General features: G+C 43.7%; 1 protein-coding gene across 1 annotated transcript; it reads left to right on the top strand.

The window, feature by feature from the left end:
- Positions 1 to 199: 199 nt before the first annotated feature.
- NARS1 (asparaginyl-tRNA synthetase 1) lies at positions 200 to 15152 on the top strand. Its single transcript, XM_052777378.1, has 15 exons — positions 200 to 333; positions 1230 to 1312; positions 1526 to 1591; positions 1699 to 1791; positions 2228 to 2317; positions 3622 to 3700; positions 4707 to 4777; positions 5056 to 5142; positions 8134 to 8355; positions 8757 to 8956; positions 9422 to 9557; positions 10614 to 10727; positions 12328 to 12459; positions 13118 to 13249; positions 13657 to 15152. Exons 1-15 carry the CDS (start codon positions 291 to 293, stop codon positions 13786 to 13788), a joined length of 1680 nt encoding a protein of 559 aa, XP_052633338.1. The 5' UTR covers positions 200 to 290; the 3' UTR covers positions 13789 to 15152.
- Positions 15153 to 22187: the final 7035 nt, after the last annotated feature.

Here is a 22187-nt window from a genome sequence, read left to right as displayed (position 1 = left end):
CGAGTCTCAAACCAGCCGGCGTCGAAGGCTGCAAGTTCCCAGGTACAACCGCTCTTCCTCACAGCGGCCTTCCTCGCCCCCTCCCTACCGCGGAAGGGCTTCGGCCGCCGCTCCGGCCTGGCCCTCCCTTCTCCCGCCGCGGGCCCGGCACGGGGCTCCCTGCGGACGCGGGCAGGGGCGGGGCGGCTGATGCAAGGCGGCGGCGGGTTGGCTCAGGGCGGCGGAAGTGCGGTGAGGGCGCTTCCGGCGGGAGGCTGCGGCCGCGGCAGTGGCAGTGCTGGGCGGCGGTCATGGCGGCGGACGTTCTGGGGAGGACGGCGGCCCTCGTCCTGGGTGAGGCCCGGCGGGCGGCCGCTGCGGTGCCGTGGGCCCGGCGGGGCGCGGTGCGGTTGGACCGGCCCCGGCCCGCGCCCCTCAGCCAGAGGGAGAAGATGGCGGCAGCGGCGGGCGGCTGCCGGTGCCGGCTGCTCTGGCCGGCGGCCGGCGGGGAGGGTGCTCGCCCCGGGGCCGGGAAGGAAAGAAGCCCTGGGAAGGAGGGGAGGGCTGGAGGCGCGGGAGCCGTAGCGAGACTCGGGGGACGGCTCGGTGCAGGCGGCTGTGAGGGAGCGCCGGTGAGGGAGGGCAGGGGGGTTTGGCGGTGGCCTTGCGGTCGGCCGCAGGCCGCACCCGCTCCGCGCCTGGCAGCTGAAGCCGAGCGGAGAGGCTCGCGTTTGAGCAGCCGGTCAGCGGAGCGGGAGCCCCGGGGCAGGGAGCGGCCGGGGGGGCTGCGGAGCACGGGGGTCGTGCCCTGGGGCACTGGTTTCGCTCCAGGCGCTGGCGGAAGGAGGAGGTGTTTGCTGTGCTTTTAATTAGTCGTTCCTTGGCTATGAGACCTCAACTTTCTGGCTTTTCTCAACTTACTGCCTCCCTGCTTGCCTAGAAAAAGTTGTTTCTGTAAAAGGCTGCTTCCTTCTTGGCTCCTGATGTGTGGCCAGTGACATTCAAGAGTTCAGTACTTTGGGAGTCCCTAAGGCTTTAACAAAACATGTTTACTGCATGGGTTGATTTTTAGAATGGAAAATATGAAATCATTCTTAGCCTGTCTGACCAACTGTTGTTTTTGAAGATTTATCGCTGCTGATAACCATGAAGGTTTTATATCCTTGCACGTGTCCAGTTTCTTCTGACCATTTCCATAGCTGATAATTTTTTTCTTTTGACTAATTGCCTGTGTTTGTCACGTATTGCAGAAGAGCTGTATGTTTCTGAACGAGAGGGCAATGATTCCACTGGTGATGGGACACAAAAGAAACCGTTCAAGACTGTTTTAAAGGTAACTGTGGTAAACACCTGCTGTTCGTTTTGAAGAGTGTGAACTGCGCGTTAGGTCAAGGGATTGGCCTTGTATTTCTAAATGCAAATTTTATACCTGTTTTTGCAACTCTGACCAGAAGGATCAGAAGTAGGATGTCTGCTCAGTCTCTTTAAGGATGACTTTAGTTCACTTGCAATGCCATTGATTCTGTTATTTTCTCCCCCTTTTTAGGCTTTGATGACAGCAGGAAAGGAACCGTTTCCTACTATTTATGTGGATTCGCAAAAAGAAAATGAGGTGCTGTAGCATTAGAGCTTCCTAGTAGAAATTATTTTAATGCCCCTTTGTGTGAAGGGACACAAATGTAATCTTTTGTCTTCTGCTCTCTCCTTGGATTGATTCAGAGGTGGGCCATTATTTCAAAGTCACAGATGAAAAACGTCAAAAAACTGTGGCACAGGGAACAAATGAAGAATGAAGCTAAGGAGAAGAAGGAGGTAGGTTGCAGATGATGGCAAGTTGGAGGAAGCATGCCACCTTTCTTTTCCAAAAACATTGAACTGCATTGTTGTCGTTCCCGCCCCTCCAAAAAAGCTTCAGTTTGTTCTTCATGTCTGTCATTGTTTTACACAATGTTGTTTGCAACTTGCCTTTGCTTAGATTAGGACAAGCAAATGGTTGAAGCTGGGTGAGTTTTGAATAACTGCAATCTATTGCCTTTAGACTTTCCAGAAAAAATGTGAAATGCATATGTGCATTGTTTCTCATCCTGGTGTTGAATTAGGGCAAGTTTAGGCCCCAGCAGGGTAACGTGAAGGCTTTTTATGACATCTATGTTTGTAAGTGTACATTATAGTCCCCAGTAATTGTAAAGAGTGGGAATCTTACAAAGCCTGTTTACAGCTGTTTAATGTGGGGGGTTTTTTATACCAGGCAGAAGATCTCTTGAGAAGAGAGAAGAACCTGGAGGAAGCGAAGAAGGTTGTTATCAAGAATGATCTTAGTCTTCCAGAGCCAAAATGTGTGAGTAAGATCCAGTGTGCTTGATACATGGCCTGTATTACAGCATCTTGTCTGCACAAAGATTGAGTCTGTCTCTGCTTTGTGGCTCTGGCAGCTGTTGAAGGCCACTGTCTCGTTACTGTCCATAAATGTAACTTTGTTTTTCTGATTATGTGTGTCCTCTGGTATATAGACTTTGGTCTTTCTCATACACTTGATGGGTGCCTGATCCTTCTTAGCTCACATATCAGGCTTCTCTGTGTCTGTTTCTCTACTGATAGAGAGCATATTTCTGTTGGAAAAAAATCATTAGTTTTGCTTTGATTTGGTTTGATTATTGTAGTGGTGGAGAGTGAAGAAATAGTGCTGGTTAGAGGATGTAATTTAAGTTATTGAGACACAGAATGCACTTCTTATTTAGCTGTTTGTAGAGTCCTGCTGGATTTGGTGATTTGGTGCAGTCCTTAGTTTCGTAAGCAGGTATTATGTGTGCTGCTCTGTGATGGGTTTTTGGATAGACCCTGTGTAGAAGAGGTTTCTACATACATGTGTAGAAGATGGTTTTGATTGGAGCCCTGCACTCCCCTGGCTGCTCTGAGAAAGGGTCAGCTGGGCATAGCTGTGCTGAAATCACAGTCTCTTCTAGACTGGTGCACTGTAGCAGTCCTTAATTGCCTGAGGCGTGATCCATTTTGAAGGTGACTGCTGGGTTAATTGTTCTGACTATAGCAGTGTCAGTACCTCAGCTACGTGTCTAGGTGTGCCTATGTCAGATCGAAGTCCTCTGCTTCTTTGACTGCTAACTGAACTCATCCACTGAATGTCTTTAGAAATTAATCCAGAGTGCATTCAGAGCACCAGAAGATGTGTCTGCGGCATCCTTTCCAAGTCTTTTGGTGATTTAATGTGTCTTGGATTTCCAGTAGTACCCGAGTCCTCTAGTCTTAAAGTGTGAGCTATTACATGTTTTCACTTCTCCTTTTGGTTAAATGCAAAGTCAGCTTCCTTAAAAACTATTACAGTCCTTAGTTTCTGCACGGCAAAGTAAGCCTGCTGAATAGAAAGGACTCAATATGAAGTCTGGAAACTCTGTCCCAATGTACTGCCTGTCCTGGCTAAAATACTCTTTCTTTACTAAACAGCTGTTTCATATTGACAGCTGTGCTTGTGCCCTGGATGGAACATCACTTCAAAGTGCTGCTGGGAGGAGCCATTTTGGGGAGGGAGGCATCATATACATTTGTATTCTAAGTAATTATGTGGAAAACACCATCTGAATGGTGAATCATTTCTCTATTTGATTGCTTTTATTCCCTGCTTTACAGGTAAAGATTGATGCTCTGGAGGCTTACAGAGGCCAGAGAGTGAAGATTTTTGGCTGGATTCACAGATTACGGAGGCAAGGTAAACCACAAGCATTTAGAAGTTATTGAACCTGTGCAGAGAGATGGAACAAATGCAGTAGCCTTCAAAATTTGGACACTTACAATGGATCAGACAGCACCTATTCTTAAATTTTTCAACCATCAGTTAGATGTCCTCTATCACAGTGGTCACTACAACACTGAAAATTCTGCGTGATGAATGAGTATATAGACGTTTCTTAGTTGAAATCTTACGGGATTTTCAGTTTGGAGGTCAGTCCTGCAGAATTTCTTCAAAAGACTTGTTTTGTGTTTTAAACTAATCCTGCAAATTGAGGAGCTAACTAGCATCTGCTCATAGTGAAATCAGCAAATTAGAATTTTAAAGTTATATGTAGTAGCATAATGTCTTTTAAGATAAGTTTAGTAAGTAGTACTTGCTATCAAAATGATTGGTATTCTGATTAGCAAGGTGGCTTCGGTTGGGGCATGGAAGTGGACGGCAGAGGTGGTTCTGACTCCACAGGTATTTGTTCAAGTTATCACTGAAGGACTTGATGAAGCGGTTGTGGATCTGGATATCATGAACTGTTTCTAGCATATTATTTTTGTAATTATATGCTTTTGTGGAGAGGTGGGTGACCAGGGTGACATCACTTTATCCGTGTTAGGTGTGCCTTGGGCCTGTGCATACAGCATTTCTGTAAACAGACTTGTAGTCCCTCAGGACCAGAGGGACATCTGAGGTCATGGCATGGCGGTGCAATCCCAACCCTGTCGAGGCTGGAGCAGGCTTTGCTCTTGATGTCTACTGAAACTTATTTTAACTTGTTATACAAAATACAGCTCTGTAACAGGCTTCTATAACTGCTAATACTTCAGTGCTTACCTGGAGCATCTTTGTTAAAATGGAAGAATGGGATCGCAGTCCTTCTGTAATAATCTGCACATCAGTGATTAATATGTCTTGGGAGTGGGTCTGTTCAAATGGATTGGTGAATAAAGCTGAGGTGGTCTGATTTTTTTTTTCTTCTCTTTTTAACTAGGAAAAAATTTGATGTTCGTTGTTTTGAGAGATGGCACAGGTTTTCTTCAGTGTGTCCTTTCAGATGAACTGGTAAGCTGTGGTGATTTCATTCTGTTCTGTCATTAAATAAGTGTTCATACCTCATGTGTTTTTTCTTTTATATAGACAATTGGAAGTTCTCCTAAACCTACTGATTAAGTTGTATTACTGTTAAATTGTGTCTCCTACCACTACAATTTTTTTGTCATTGTAAGAACCGTTTAGAAGTGACTGAGTTAATCTTGTCTGTAACTCCAATAGATGTTGTAGGAAAACTAAAAATAAAAAAATAACCTTAACTGTGCCTTTGTCTCTTTTTCTCTTTGTAGTGTCAGTGTTACAACGGGCTAATTCTCTCTACGGAGAGCAGTGTTGCAGTGTATGGTACACTGAACCTTGTTCCTGAAGGCAAGCAGGTATGGGAGTTAGTGTGTTTGGGTTCTCCTCTTCAACAGTTTGTCATTTTCCAGATGGAAGGAGAAGCAGAGGTGGAAATAATTATTAGACGATTTTGGTGGGACTTTGGTTTAAAGAGAAGCTGCTGCTGTCAGCCACAGTTCAGTTTGTGACAGGTGAACTATGTGACTGTTCTGCTTTTGCCTGAAGCAATACTCTACTGATATGTCCCATAGATATTACCTAGAATATAACAGTGGAAAATTATGCTAAATAAATGACATAGCTTTATTTTCCCTAACAAGAGGTTTATTCAGTTTTTATTTTGTGAGGTTAAGAATTTGGGAGTTGCTGTCTTCTTTTACTGAGATGGGTTTGTAAGCTCTTCACTGTGTTGTATTTGTCCTCCAGCACTTGGCAGGTGTATGAAGTAGGCAGTTCACTATAACTTGTTTTGTAAAATTTTATTTATAATGGTGGTCTCAGATTAATGACTGGGCAGGTGTGATTTTAGGTCCCAGAATATGATGATGCTTATGCCTTGTGCCTCTCTCATTCCAGTCTAGATCTACACACTGTTACTGTTTGGAAAATTATTTGAATCTGGAGTTAGGGCTAAAGCTGTGTTAAGCAGGTATGCGTGAGCGATGGCCCATGAAAGGGATTCAGACTGAAGGCAGGAGAGAAGCTTTTAGGAACCATTATCTGTGACAGCAGCTCAATGCACTCATCAGGATATGCAGGCCTATATCAGGATATTTACTGAAAATTATTGTAAGACTTTAGTCTTAGTTATTAGGAGGTGTGTTGCAAAACTTGTGATGCAGAAACGGCAAGCAAGCTCAGGCCACCATTTGTTCTACCTGAATTGTAAGTAGTCCTTTTTAAGACATGAGCTCCTGACAGCTGCTTATAGTAATGTACTTCTTTTTTCTGAAGGAGAAGGCAAAGCAGTAATGTCGAGATTTAGAGGACAGATGTATGTTTAATCTTGCTAGTCTGTAAGCTTACCTCTTCCTTTAGATTTATATTCAAAATTGTCATCAACTCTTGCAATGAGAGTTGTTCTTTTGTGTGGATTGGCAATCTATATCCTCCTGTCTGGTCTCTTGAGTAAGTGTACTAACTCTAGTAAGATAACAGAGAGAAGAAATATGTCTGGGGGTAAAAAAAATAAATCATATTTTGGAGTGTTATATTGCTTCAAACTGTTTCCAAAATGTACTAGACAGTATTTGAGCTAAGTAGTCCCTCGCTGTGGCTGCCTGTAGCGTGTAAAATAAGGTCAAAGTGTTAACCTTTTGTGGTACTTTGTAGATAATTCAGTTTTCTTGTAAGCCATGTACTGTTGGCCATTACTGGCACGTTTTTCAAATGAAATTTGGATAGACTTAATTGTTCTGGTTGTCCCTGCCACTCAGGTCCTACCGCAAGAGATTGACCTAAGGTTAGAGAGCCAAGCTCAGTTAAATGTGAGTCCACTCACTGTGGTGTTTGCCAATCAGAAGTTAGCAAGATTTCCTTTCCTTCGTAGCTTACGCTACTGGGACTTCTAAAAATAAATGCAGCCAAACAGGGTTCACTTTTTTTTAAACAACTTTATGCAATTTGGTAATCATAAGTAACTCAGAGCATGTTACTGCTCATAATGTTTCGGACATTGAAAACACTTCATGTTTTCATGTCTCATCACAACGATGCAATGCTTTTAGTGGACAAAACCACCAGATTTGTAAAAATCTCTTGATTAGACTTTGAAAATCTGCATTTATACCCTGAAAACACTGTGAATGAAAAAAATACCTTTTTAGGGGACAGAAGCTTTCTGTGACCCACACGGGGGAGCTGGTGAGACCAGAAATGAAGAGGTCTGTTCTGTAGCCTGGGCAGCCGGACAAGGCTGAGCCCTCGTGCAGGGTCCTCTGCTTGCCGTATGGCAGCAAATAGGACAGGGGAGATTAGCCAGCATGAAACTTGCTATTTTCACATTGTGGTGAGATGCTACCTAGTGCAGAAAGATTGCTCAGATGTCTGACAGACAAACTCAAAAGTACCCATAGTGAGCTAGTTCTTCCTCTGTTGTGATCTAAGCAAGTTTTTTCAACTTTGTTGAAGTCTGCCAGTAGGAGAATGTGGCTCAAATAGTATAAAGAACAAAATACCTTGAATGTCATACTGCAGTCTTGGGTCTGCATTTTCTTCTAATAGATGAGAAGACTTTTCGCTCTGTGTGTGCATGTAGTGTTCTTAAGGCATACAAGAAGGTTCTTTGTGCCAGTGTGTTCTGTTGTAGCACCATACAAATTACTATGAAGAAAATTAACTCTATCCCAGCCAAAACTAGTACACAGTGTAAGTTACCACAGAATGGTTTGGTTTGGTTGGGAGGAACCTCTGAAGGTCATCTGGTCCACCCTCTTCTTGAAGAAGATCTAATGTGAGGTCAGGTTGCCAAGGGTCTTGTCCAAATGTGTTTCTGAACGTCTCCAAGAATGGAGACTGCAGTCTGGCTTGGTCTATGGTCTAGCATTTCACCACCCTGTGAAGAATTCTTTTCTTTATAGCCAATTGAAATCTCCCTTGCTGCAACTTGAGACATTTGTCCTTTTGCTGAACACATCCAAAAAGAGTCTGGTTCCATCTTCTCTATAACCACCCATTAAATATTTGAAGGTAGTAAGTAGTTTCCCCCTTCTTAGCTTTCTGTTCTTCCAGCTGAATAAACCCAGCTGTCTGTGATATACTTAAACTGAATGCATCTGGATGCTTCTACTTATCTGACTGGAGTACTCAATCCCATTTGCGTTAAGTCTGAGAGACTCAAGGTGCGTTACAAATGGCACTTCTGAGTGTGGTATAACTGAGTTACAAAGCAGTTTGAAAATACCGCAATTGGGATTTTAGCATCTTTTGTTCAAACTGGATTAACATCTCTGCCACAGTGCCGGATGGTGACATCTAAGGGGCAAAACATGGACTTCTGAAATTTTTGTTTCTCTTCAAATTGGCAGGCTCCAGGAGGCCACGAGCTGAACTGTGACTACTGGGAGCTTATTGGTCTGGCCCCAGCAGGAGGGGCTGACAATCTACTCAATGAGGATTCGGAGGTTGATGTGCAACTTAACAACAGGCATATGATGATTCGAGGCGAGAATATGTCCAAAATCTTCAAGGTGCGCTCCATGGTAGTACAGGCCTTCAGGGATCATTTCTTTGCCAATGGATATTATGAAGTAAGTATGTTTTTCCCTTGTCAGCAAGTGACTACTGTAACGTCCTGACTTCAAGACTATCTTTTTCCTGGAAAAACTGTGTAGACTTTCTAATTGACCTGAAAGGGGCAAAAGAAAAGCTGTTTCTTAGGAAACTATTATTTGATCACTTTCATAGACATAGATCTCAAAGGTGTGTAGACACTCCTGAGGCGTCTAGGTCTTACAACGTGGTTCACAAACAGCCTGCATACCTGTTTTTAATGTGCTGAAAGATACCAGACTGAAGTACTTGTATGTGTGCAGTCAAAAGCTTTGTAGGTGGTGGTCTGGAAAAGCGTGCCTTGCATCACTGCTCTTATGTGTTGTCATCTTTGTCCTTAATTCCTCACTCAAGTAATGACAATCTTGTTGTTTAACAGGTCACACCACCAACTTTAGTCCAGACACAGGTGGAAGGAGGCTCAACCCTATTCAAACTGGATTATTTTGGTGAAGAGGCATACTTAACACAATCATCCCAGCTCTATCTGGAGACATGTATTCCAGCATTAGGAGATGTTTTCTGTATTGCTCAGTCATACAGAGCTGAGCAATCGAGGACCCGTAGACACCTGGCAGAGTATGGAGAGAGTATACTTCTTTGCTGTTTATTTATAAGTGAATTTATAAAGCAGGGGAGTAGCAGGCAGTTGGATGACATAATGTACAGTGAGCAGACAGTATAATGCTAATGCGGAAGGACTGAGCAAAAGTGTGTTTGAGGGTAATGCCTTGTCTTGGTGAATGTCCAGCTGGTCATAATACGTTGACATTTAGTGAAGGAAGATTGAGGCAAAACAGAGCTGATACATTTTGAGGAAGCTTTGTCTTTTTAGAAAATGCAGTTCATATTGTTGTCTTCCCCCCTGCCCCCTTTTTTTGTGGCTTTATTTCCTTTACAGTGTAGAAGTGGGAGAAAGGAAAAAGGGGACAAAAGTGTGTGGGTTTGGGTTGTGGGGTTGATTTTTTTTCATGAGATTTTTTTTCATAGCTAAAGATTTGTTGCTTGTGTGTGGTTTTGTAATGGTGTGACTTTGTGTTTCAGATACACTCACATTGAAGCTGAATGTCCTTTTATAAGTTTCGAGGATTTGTTGGACCGTTTGGAGAGCTTGGTTTGTGATGTAGTAGACAGAGTCTTGAAATCACCTGCATCAAGCTTACTCTATGACCTAAACCCGGTAGGCAGCTATGTGGAACAGTCATGAATAACCAAGAAAATATGATCTTTAGCCATTCCTGATCAGCATGTTCATTTGAGGAAGGCAGGGCATGGCAGTGAGCTCTGCTTGCTTACTAATATTAATAATAAGAATATTAAATAACATTGCAAGAATGAAAATGCTGCAAGGCTGGTAATGACTTTTCCAGAAGCAGGGGACTGTGGGGGAAGAAGTTCCCTGCTAGCAAGTTCCAGGAGCCAGCAATGTGCTGGGATTTATTGCAGTGTGTACTGTACCAGTGGAATAAAACCCTCTATCCCAGAGCTCGTAATATTGATCAGCTGGTACTTGCAGATTGAGCACAAGGGAGCAATGAAACAACTGGTGTTTTACTTTCCACACTGGAACATGGAGCTCTAAAGCTATTTTCATTTGTTAGAGACTCTTGTCTTCTTGTCTTCTGTTGCCTTTGCAAAGAAGATGGCTTTAAGAGACTGCGAACTTCATCTCCATCACTAGCTTTTCTCTCAGACCACATACAAACTCAGTCATCCCTGTTATTTTGACCTGTTTTCCTGATAAACACTGGGAGGTTCAGTTTTAAATTTGGGCTGAGACGGGGGTCAGGAGGTAGGAAATAGCAGAAGCACAACCCACCTCACAGAGGCGGGCTCTGAAGCTGTTCTGTGCATAGGGAAGCAAAAATGTTCTTTTGTGGCCTTGCCCGTGGAACCTCTGCTAATGGCTCAGTTTAAAACACCTACACGTGAGATTAATTCCTACAGAAAAGGAAACAGCTTTGAAAATACTTCCTCTCTTCTCTCTCCTGCCAACTTTTCAGCATCTGTTCTGTGAGCTTCACTGGGCTTGGAACATGGTTGTGTCTGGTTATAGCTTTTCAGTACTGAGTTTGATTTTGTTTGTTTATTTATTAAGTAATAATTTGTTAATGTATGACTTGGAAAGAGTAGTGTGTATGCTTCAAGTCTGGAGGTGGACTGGCTGATCAACTAGAAAAGTATTCTTTACAAATGGTACTTTTCCAACTGTCTTTATGTCTACCCTTACTTGCAGGGCTTCAAGCCCCCTAAACGTCCTTTCCGACGAATGAACTATACTGAAGCCATTGAATGGTTAAAGGAACATGATGTGAAGAAGGAAGATGGCACTTATTATGAGTTTGGGGAAGTAAGTCTTTTTGAGGCTCTTCAGGAATTAAAAACAAACAAAATCCCACTGCCCTGCACTCAGGGTGTTTAAGTCTCTTGAAAAACAGTGTGTTTGGACCATGATGCTATTGGGCTTACCGTTGCTGTGTGAATCTGTTGTGTTTTGTTTCAAATTATATTGATGAGAAGTGAAATTCTAGTTGCATTTAAGTTAAAGGGAGTTCTGCTATAAACTTCAGTGAGGCTTTGGTTTTTGTCTGGACTGTGCTGGGGGGTGTAATAATGGGGAATGCAAGTGTGGGTTGGGTTTTCACATAATGTCTTTGAACATTGGAATCAAAATCTATGTTGTCATCTATCCATCTGTTCCCTGTCTCGCTCTCCTCCAACATGTAAGAAAAAATTATTTGAAGGAGCTCAAGAGGACTTGACAGTGTAGCCATAGTCATCAAAGGATTTAAGAGAAGTGAGATTTTTAGGAGGAGATCATATAATTGTTTAACTTCAAAGTTTACACAGCATATTCCGAGGGAACCTTGGCAGCTCAAAATCAGACGTGTTGGGTTTTTTGCTGTTACTGTTTTTCCTATCTGTATCAAAGATGATAGAGATGATGAAGGGAAAGAAAAGCCTTCAAGTTGCACTGAACTTAAGGTTCTAGAGGGAAATAAGGATTCTTGCCTCCTGTCCCCCTTTGCAGGCTGACATTTGCTGTGTGAGCTGCCCTTGTGCAAGGCTTATGTTCTTTGTGCTTTCCTTGCTGCGCATGCTATAGTTGGCTCCTTCTGCCCTGCTTCCACAGCAGTCAGTGCTGGAATGCAGTGTGCACTTGGATTAAAACAAGTAGCAGGTGTGGCTGTTTTCTCCTATTAAAGAAAAATCTAATCTTCTGACTTTAACTGAGAATCTAAGGGAAGTGTGATACCATTGGCTGAATAAAAGTTCAAATTAAACCTTTTAGGGATAGACTAGAATGTTTTGACTAAATGAAGTCTGTTCCTTTAACAAGTTATGATCACATCATCAGTGATGTTCCCCGTTGGTCAGTGTAACAGTGGTGTAACTGGTGTCATCCTTCACTTCTCAGTTTTAAACAGTAAAACTGCTGAATTGATCAAAATGAAACTTCTGCTAGGTGTTTCACAGTTTATCAAATTTCAGTCAGAAAACTTCAATAAAAAACAAATAACCTAATCTATGTAACTGATCAGTTGAGGTTTTTAAAGAAATAGTCCATATACATAACAAGGAAACCCTTAAACTTCTTGGTCTTAAGGTTTGTGGAAAATGGTATTGGGGAGGAAGGAGATTGGGCTCTTCAGTGTTAACTGGTTCTTTGGAAAGTCTACATTACAGCTTAGGTTTTCCTCAGTTTTTTGTCTGAAACATTGGGAAGACTTGAATTGTAATTGAACAGATTCCCCCCTGATATATATGCTTTTATATATAAATATAGTTTCTTCTAAGAGAAGCTGGTTTTAAAAATTCGGGTATATTAGGATGAACGTGTGGATACGTGTGGTCTGAAACTGTCTTTGTTTCATGCCTGATACATGTGGGACTCCAATAACTTGAGTGGTTTTGGTTTTAAATATTAATAAAGCCCTCTTTAACGTTAGGATATTCCTGAAGCTCCTGAGAGACTGATGACAGACACCATTAATGAACCAATCTTGTTGTGCCGATTTCCTGCAGAGATAAAGTCTTTCTATATGCAACGCTGTCATGATGATTCCCGCCTTACTGAATCTGTAAGTTGGTATTTTACGTAGTGTTGCAGGCTTCTAAATAGAGTGGGGAATGTCCCTGTGAGTGAGCGTAAAATGAATAAGTACCACAGGAAAATCTTGGAGAATTCTTACCAGGTTTTGTTTTGGGTGTCTCTTGGCGTGGCTTGTTGATCCTATAGAAATAAACGAAGCAACTCTGAAGTGCTAATAAAATGTCAGTAGATCATAGTGAGCATGCTCTTCACTGACCTCAGGTAAGTGCTAGTCTAATGACAATACTTCTGTTGCTTCTTGGAGACTGTATTCTCTAAACACTAGCTGTCTGGCAGCTGGGAAGAGTGGTGGTTGTTAGGAATGCTGCTGGGTTTGTGGTGTGGTGGTGGTGGTGGTGGTTGTTTTGGTTTGGTTTGTGGGTTTGTGTTTTTGTTTCGGTTTTGGGTTTGTGTTTGTTTTGGGTTGTTTTTTTTTTTACAGTTCAGTGCAACCAAGAGTATTAGAGATTAAGTTAGAGAACCTAGTCAGTTAGTTTATTCCATCTATAAATTGGGTCTGTCATGGAGCATTAAAATTACATGGCAGAATGTGTTCTGGAAATACGCTTTTAAGTTTGGGCTGTTTTTCCTTCCCCTCATGCAGGCAGCTTAATTGTAATAATTTGGTCTTATGCTGTGTGTTGTAGGTTGATGTGTTGATGCCTAATGTTGGTGAAATTGTTGGAGGCTCTATGCGTATCTGGGACAGTGAGGAGCTACTCGAAGGCTATAAGAGAGAGGGCATTGATCCCACACCGTACTACTGGTATACTGATCAGGTTTGTAAAACAGATAGATGTGCTGCTTGTCATACATGATATTTTGATTTTTTTTGTAAAGTCTTCTGCAGTGTTTATTGTTAGATAAAGAGAGGTTGGCCTTCACAGACTTGAATGGCTAAGCTCTAACTAGCATAAGGGGAGGAGAAAAGGAGGTGGTTGAAAAAGAATCATTAAGACTTTCTTTTTCACCTTCGTTTTTCCTCTTCTAGTCCTTACACTGCCCCAGGAAACTCGGGACAGCTAAGCACACATATCTTGCCTGAAAAGAGTATAGTCCATTTTCCTCATCATTCAGAAAGTAATCTTGGAAGGGTTTGGTGGTTTTTTTTTCTGGTGGTAGTACTGCAACTGTAATATAAATAACAAGAAAATGTTTAATATCTACTCTAATTTTAATTTCACAGAGAAAATATGGTACGTGCCCTCATGGTGGATATGGTTTGGGATTAGAACGGTTCCTAACCTGGATTCTGAATAGACACCATATCCGAGATGTCTGCCTCTATCCACGCTTTGTCCAGCGCTGCAAACCTTAGCCATCGTTGTGATAAACCCTTAGAAAACTGAGCAACTGATGCTTGGAGAAAAACAATACACTCTGCTGTGCTACAGCCCCTCTGAGAACAAGACTTACTGCAACCTGTTGCTAATACAAATACTAATTTAGGGCATGAAAAGGAAAATAAACAAAACCCCTTTTTAAAGGAAAGTGCTACTAATTAACTGGAAGAAGCCTGAGGAAAAATTGTGAGGTGTATTTATGCTCTCAAGTCAACGTAAAATAAAGATCCTGATAAGCTGTCATTTAAAAAACAAGACACACTTCTGCTTTTAATTTTTGTGACTTAAAAGAAAATATGCTGGGCATTGATGTTGTGGGTTTTTTTTTTTTAATTTGCTTTAATTTTAATCTGTTTTCTCTTGTGGTTTCTTGTTGGAAAAATCAAGAGTTCAAGCTCTTTAAATTTCCAAATACTGACCTCTGAGAATGGTATGAAGAGACATCATCTAAAGAGCTCAACAAAGTATAAAAATGGGAATAATTATGTTAAGTGCTGCACTATTTTAGCTCCTACTGTTTTTAATGAAAGTTCTGTTTGAGTTCGAGTCGCAAGGTATGTAGTACTGAGCACAGAATTCCACTGCAAAAGATGTGGGTTGTTTTGGGTTTGGTTTTTTTTTCCCCCAGATTATTTATTGATTAGAAATTACGAGGCTCAGGGTGGCTTTGCTACTTTTTACCGATACCGGTGGATGAAGCGCTATAGTGGGTCCATGCACACCCAGCCTATGCAGAATTACAGTAGGAAGGGACATGTTGTCAGAGCAGTGTCTGTTAGCTCGTGGACACTGGGATGTTTGTGGTGTCTTCCAAATTAAGATTCTGCCATCTGTTTCAAACCAGAAATGACTCATTGAAGACCCAAAGCAACTGGTACTTTTGAAATACAATTGGATTTCAGCATTGTGTGCTGATAATTGCTGTGCTCTCTAGGTGAGTTGTCGTTCAAGCAGTGCTCTCCCATGTCATGCTAAAGTATGTTTTCATAGTAGAGCAGTTCCATGTTGCCTAGCTGGCTCCATGTTTTCTTATGCTACTGTGTCTGAGCAGATTCTCTGGCTGTAATCAAGTTATCAAATAGGATTAATTAAATATTTAATGTGTTGAGTCATCTGTATGCTTTTTAGTCATAAATAAAGTAATTCCTTTTACTAGAGAGAAAAAAAAATTGGTGCATCATTTGCTACCTCCACTGAGACTTGATCTGGATTTGCCATTCATAGAATTGTTGAGCTGTGCGATACCCATATTTTTGTAATAAATGACTGGTTTCTTCATCTTGCATGTTACATATATAAACTGGTCTAAATCAGCAACCAATAAATTATGGCAACATGAGTTGGTGTGCAAGACAGTAGTTCTTGACCTGTAATGTCTGTTCCTTTCCTTTCCCTTAGCCTTTATAGCTTACTTGCTTAGTGTAGCCTGTCCTGGCATAGGCAGTATTTATGTGGGCAAAAGCACAGGAAAAGTAAATTTTCAAGTGCAGTAAACACATACTCAAAAAAATGGAGCTAGCTTTTTTCTTTTTAAACTAAATCCCCCTTAATTAACTTAAAGGCATGAATTTTTATAATTTGGATAGACCACCTCAGCTACCCAGTTGAAACATCCTAGAGAGAAGAAATGAGAATAAATGTGGTGCCAAATAATTGGTTGCCAAGGCAGCAGCTCCAGGGGGAGCAGGCCTGTGACTTCTGGTTGCTTGGAGCTGTGGCTACCCAAAGTGAGGCCAGGTTTGTAAGCAGAGTTACATCTGCCTCACCAACTAGTAAGTTAGAAGAAGTGAGGTTATTTCCAGAGCTCTTAAACATCTGGATTTAATGTCCTGGGGTTTGTTGGGGACCACTGTGGCATTGCTATGTGACCTGAGGTGTGCAGGGGAGGTGAGTAGAGACTGCATTGCAAGGATGGTTTTCTTTCTTATCTGCCTGTCTTTGAATTCACCCTTTTCACCTGTTTTCCCAGTCCTTTTGTAGCCACAACAGAAGAAAATCTTGTACAGTGTCATGGTTTAACCCCAGCCAGCAACTAAGCACCACGCAGCCACTCACTCACTCCCCCCCACCCAGTGGGATGGGGGAGAAAATCGGGAAAAGAAGCAAAGCCCATGGGTTGAGATAAGAACGGTTTAATAGAACAGAAAAGAAGAAACTAATAATGATAATGATAACACTAATAAAATGACAACAGCAATAATGAAAGGATTGGAATGTACAAACGATGCACAGTGCAATTGCTCACCACCTGCCGATCGACACCCAGTTAGTTCCCGAACAGCGATCCCCCCAACCCCACTGCCCCCAGTTTACATACTGGGCATGATGCCACATGGTATGGAATACCCCTGTGGCCAGTTTGGGTCAGCTGTCCTGGCTGTGTCCCCTCCCAACTCCTTGTGCCCCTCCAGCCTTCTTGCTGGCTGGGCATGAGAAGCTGAAAAATCCTTGACTTTAGTCTAAACACTACTGAGCAACAACTGAAAACATCAGTGTTATCAACATTCTTCTCATACTGAACTCAAAACATAGCACTGTACCAGCTACTAGGAAGACAATTAACTCCATCCCAGCTGAAACCAGGACATACAATAACATGCCTCGGCTCTCTCTCACACTTGCCCTACTCTGTTCTTGATGGGTTGTTCTTTGTCTGAACATAGAAATTAAAAGATTCTTTTAAATACCTGCAAAAGTATAGTCAACCGTAAATTTCTGTGGTTTGGGGGATTGTTGCATATGTGTTAAGTACATAAGCTAGAGGAAGAGGAGAAAAATTAACAAGTTAGACTGCAACAAAATGCTAGCAATTTCTTTATTCTCGTGTGACAACTTGCAGCGAGCTACGGGAAGTCACCCCAGTCCAAAAGTTGGAACGTGCTACCAAACAGTAATCATGCCCCTTGGGATTTTGTTTTTGTGGGATTTTTGTTGTTAGTGGTGTTGGGAGGGGGGGGGCAGGGGGGGCAGGTGCAGGGAGGGGAGCTCAAGAGGCTTCTGTAATTCAGAATAATTAGGAATTTATGAGCATATAAAGACTTTTTATAAAAAAATTTTCTTCGAGTGCCTGAAGTGATGGGAAGGGAGGACAAGGGTTGGGAAAAGATACTACTAGAAAAATATCACTTGTTGGCAATTGGTTTTCTGTCCTTAAAACCAGCAGGGCTGAGCTGCTTTGTAAAGGTTAAAAGCCTCCGTATCAGGGGAGCTACTCGAGGAATGTCTGAGGACTTGAGGAGCTCGTGGAAGAGGCAGATCAGATAAGGAGCTTAAAAGGTGACTGGGATGAAAGATGCTGTCGAGTTGAACGGAGACTGCTGCGCAGTTCCATAATCTGCTCGTGGAGCAGAGAGGTGGTGCAGGGCAAACCACCTGTGTGGGAAAGATCCCTGAATTAAGCAAAAGCCTGTGCAAATCTACCAGTGGAGTAATAAGGAGTAATTCTTAGGCAGCCACTGAAACCTAGCCGACAGGAATATGGTAATGTTGAAATGCTGCTTCAAAACAAACCTTGGCTATGTTAAATAGAATTGGTGTAGTTCCTGATTTATCATCGAGGCTCAATTCAGGTTTTTGATCATTAAGAAAAAAAATTACTTTTTAGAGATTGAAAAATGATAAATGTATCTTGGCTTTATTTTTATGCCCTATCAGTTGCAATTTTGCATGGTGTCCTATTTCTTTTTTTATTGTGTTCTTACAAAATTTGCTGAGTTTGATTATGTCTCCAGTGATTTAAAACTGATGAGGATCCTGGGTGTTTCTGGCAGCTCTCCAGAAAGCTAGTTTCCAAGCTCTCCAGCAGTAAAGCTTTGTGATTGTACATTCTTATTCAGGGCTGATTTAATCACATTTGCTGCTATAGATGTTCTTTGGGCTAGCAGCGTTCCTAGGTCCCTCCCATCCGAGTTCGATGTTTAAGTCCTCCTTACTAATGCAAGTACTTTGTACACGTGGGCAACACTGGTCAGATACTGGGGAAGCGAAGCAGCTCGTTGGTCTCACCGGCTGTTAGGACTCAGGGACTAGAGGGAGCAGCAGTTTCCTCCAGGCTCCATCACAAATTCCTGTGCAGCTTACATCCCTTGCAAATTGTGATCATTAATAATAGCTCTCAGAAAGGCACTGCAGCTGCTTGGAATACAAGAATACTTGCTGTTATTTTTATTAGAAAGGGTAGACAAATCTGCAAAAGAGGAGAAAATGTGTAATCAGAACTTGGATTTCTCCTCATCCTCACCTTCACTTTCCCTCAAAGTATCTCCACACAGTTGGATTGGTAATTGGATTGGTACTTGGTAAACCGCACTGCTAGCACTGGCTCCAAGACCCTTTCAGCCTTGTAACTGGCAGCTTTGAGATCACTATTGTGTGGCTTTGTTTAGATTACCTCTCCTTACATGCATTATTTTATATTTATCTATGTTGAAACTCATCACCCTTTGCAAGGACCTTTCGAAGTTCCTTGCCAGTGGTGTGGCACTAACTATCCCAGAGAGCCCAGCATCCCTCATAAACGTGGGGTTTCTCCTCTTTGCTCACTTTCCCACCGGGCAGCTGGGACCGAAACAGCCACCGCTTGCTGGAGGGGCGAGAAGCGGAGCAGGGTGCTGCCAGGCCTTGGGTGCTGAGAGCGGGGCCTGCCTTTGGCCCTTCCTGGCTTCCATAAGCTGTCCACAGAGCGACTGAAACTGCTGCTGAGAAGACATGGGATGCAAATCAAATGTTTGTGTGCAGGATAACTGTTCTGGTTTTTGTTTCGCTGTGTTTCTACTGGGAATGGAGGTTACCAGGTCTGCTGGTGCATTTCTTTGCCCCTCTCCGGGCTGATGTACGAACTCGGGAAGGCTCGCTAGCCCTTCGCTTCAGTGCAAGGAGCCGGGCAGCGAAGCGACCCTTGGCTGTGCCAGGAACTCTTACCCAGCTGAGACAGGGAGAGATGCTGTGCGTCTCAAGGACTCCTGCTGCCCGGCGGAGGCAGGCGGGGGACGGGAGTAGAGATAGCCACTTCTCATAACAACCTGCAGCCAGTTCTCTCTCCTAACGACCTGGAGACCTTGTTATTGCAGTCCTCCCCTCACACTCTGCGAGCAGCCCCTATCTGTGTTTGGAGTTCTTTCAGTCTCAGAGTTTCCCTTATCTGCGTGTGAAATGGTACCAGCGCAGCTGGCATCCCAGCAATTTGTTGATGGCAAAAGTCAATTGCCTCCCGAACCTACAAGCAGCGGTACTACGGGAGGCCCTTGGAGCTCTCCCGGACCGCAGTGGGCTGGGACCAGCATCTCCCCCCGAGCGGGACGCCTCTCTGAGCTCCCAAACTCTCCTGTTTGTTTGTGAAAATCGGAGGTCTGTCACCGAAAGCCGACACGGCCGGGGCTGGTTCTCTCCACTCCTTGAGGCTTGACTCTTCGCCCGTTGGGAGAAACGCCAAAGGTTTTGATGTGAATATTTTCACTGACCTCGAGGGGAATTTTTAACAGGCATACCTCTTTTTCTCTCTCTTTTACTCTCTTATATGTCTTCTCTTAGTGTCTTTATGCACGTGTGTGTACTAACCTGAATAGTCTATAATAAAGTTATAGCAAGTACATTATAAGTTATTAGTCAGTTATAGCAAGCATATTATAAGATATTAAGTTATAGCAAGTACATTATAAGATACAAGTTAATACTTTCAAATTTATACTTAAATTACTGTTGTGATTTTTATTCAACCGTGAATGGATTTTAGGCTGCTACTATACTCATAATCCCTTTAGATATAAACCGTTGCCCAAGTCTGGGACTAGGAGTCGATCCAGCCGCACCTAGACTCCGACAGGAGTTTAGAAAGCAAGGGGGTCTTCTCTGAACCTCGTGACTCGATGGGAGGGTCTTCCTTACCCTTTCCCACATTCCCTTTTACCCTATTATGTTTTTGGTCCCTATATACATCAGTTTGTTTTGATTCTGACTTAATTTTCCTGTGTGCATTTTATCCATGTACTAAGTAATAGAGTGAACCTTGCCAATGAATTCTGTGAAGTGGCACTTTTATACAAATTTCTATTAAATCATTTTTCTATCGCTAATACAATTGGAGGTGATTCTTTAAGCGATCTGAATCTCTCTCTCATTTTTTCAATTCCCCCCGTGACACCAGGCAAGGTCTGCACTCACGCCAGGAGCCCTGATGCAGAAATCAGGCCCTGCCCTGGTGCGGCGCTGTGCCACAGCAGTCCATTCTGTGTGCTGCCCTTAGTCCTTGTTCCACCAGAGCTGGAGCTCTTCCCGGCTGTCTTGCTCCTCAGGCACAGGTCCTGCAGTGCTGCTGTCTAGATTTATAACCTGGAAAAGAGGGGCAAGGACCATGATGTTAGGGCCAGCAGTGAGAGCCCCAGAGTGCGTGGAGCAAGTCAGCAGCAGAGCCAGCAGTACCTCCCTGTCAGACCCCTCCTGCCCACCAAACCGCCGCCTTCGATTCCTAGCATCTGCAAACCAGGACGGAGAATCACAGCTTGCGCTGTAACGATATGCAGAGGTGCTGCTGGTCGTAAATCCAGGTCTGCGGATATCTGCCTCCAGCCGAGAAACGCTGTTCCTCCCAGCATGAGAAGGAAATCTCATAAATAATGCACGCCGTAAACACGGTGCGTGTCCCTGCGTGCGAGGTGCAGCCCTGTTGCGAAGCTTTCCCACTGTGCCCTGGCAGAGGCAGAATTTAAGCTTTGAAAAGCCTTTTCTATCTCTTAGAGAAGATTTCAGTCTACGGAGCAAAAACATGCCCGTCGCAGAAAATAATGATTTAGGCTTTTTCTTTTTTTCCTGGTGCGCTGGGCCGAGACTGACACACGCATTTCACTTGGGAGCACAGGCAAAGCACCGGCGCGCAACCCCAGCTCTGCCAGGCCGGCTCCCGGCTCAGGCCATGAGCCCCACTCACCACGCAGGAGTCACCGCAGCCTCCGAGGGCGAGGGACTGCGATTCCCCTGCGCCGGTTTTGTCGCTGTAATTTTATCAGATTTTTAAAGCGAGTACCATCTTCTGGGTAACAATTTTCCTGTGGTCGTTTTGAGGGTGTGCCAGCGCAGCAGGAAGCGATGCCGGGTGCTGGCACAGCCAGCGCTGCCCACTGCCGGCACCGGCTGCTCCACCGAGCGCTCAGGACCGGTTCAAGCGCTCAGGACAGGTTTGGAGCTGGTGTGGCCCCACGGGATGTGCTGCCCTGGCTTTAGCCAGACACGCCGACCGCCCTCACACGTGTCTTCCCGCGAAACCCCAGGTGAAAACACCCCCCGGTCACACGCACAGATGAACTTCAGGCCGTTGTCGTACGCTGTGCGCAGCATCTGGGTGTTGATGCGGACACACAGAGTGGGATTGCTGCGTTCGAACTGTATGTCCATGTCCTGCGCTACCAACAAGGGCCATGTCCTTCCCTTTCCAGACGGGGTAATCTCCAGCCCTAAAGCTTCAGGACTGTCCACAGAGGGGGACTAACGCGGGTGACGGGCCATGGGGACAGGCGTTGGAGGAGCAGAGAACTACTAGAGGCAAAATAAGGGGTCGGTGTCACGGCACGGGGGGGAATGAGAGGGAGGGAGGTACGGATCACTTAAAGAATCACCTCCAATTGTATTAGCAATAGAAAAATTATTTAATAGACATTTATATAAAAGTGTGGCTTCACAGAATTCGATGGCAAGGTTCACTCTATTACTTAGTACATGGATGAAATGCACACAGGAAAATTAAATCAGAATCAAACTAAGCTTATGTATATAAGGACCGAAATGTAATAGGATAAAAGGGAATGTGGGTGTCGTGGTTTAACCCTGGCCAGCAACTAAGCACCATGCAGCCGCTCACTCACTCCTTCCCACCCAGTGGGATGGGGGAGAGAATCAGGGGAGAAAAAAACCTAAAACTCATGGGTTGAGATAAGAACAGTTTAATAAAAAGGAAGAAATTAATAATAATAATAATAACAATAATAAAATGACAATAATAATAATAATAAAAGGATTGGAATATACAAGTGCTGCACAATGCAATTGCTCACTACCCACCGACCATCGCCCAGTTATTTCCCAAGCAGCGATCCCCCCAAACCCACTGCCCCCAGTTTACATACTGGGCATGATGCCACATGGTATGGAATACCCCTGTGGCCAGTTTGGGTCAGCTGCCCTGGCTGTGTCCCCTCCCAACTCCTTGTGCCCCTCCAGCCTTCTTGCTGGCTGGGCATGAGAAGCTGAAAAATCCTTGACTTAGTCTAAACGTGACTCAGCAACAACTGAAAACATCAGTGTGTTATCAACATTCTTCTCATACTGAACCCAAAACACAGCACTGTACCAGCTACTAGAAGACAGTTAGCTCTATCCCAGCTGA

Source organism: Harpia harpyja, chromosome Z (genome assembly GCF_026419915.1).
Source record: "Harpia harpyja isolate bHarHar1 chromosome Z, bHarHar1 primary haplotype, whole genome shotgun sequence".
NCBI lineage: Eukaryota > Metazoa > Chordata > Aves > Accipitriformes > Accipitridae > Harpia > Harpia harpyja.
This window is presented reverse-complemented; position numbering and strand designations above follow the sequence as displayed.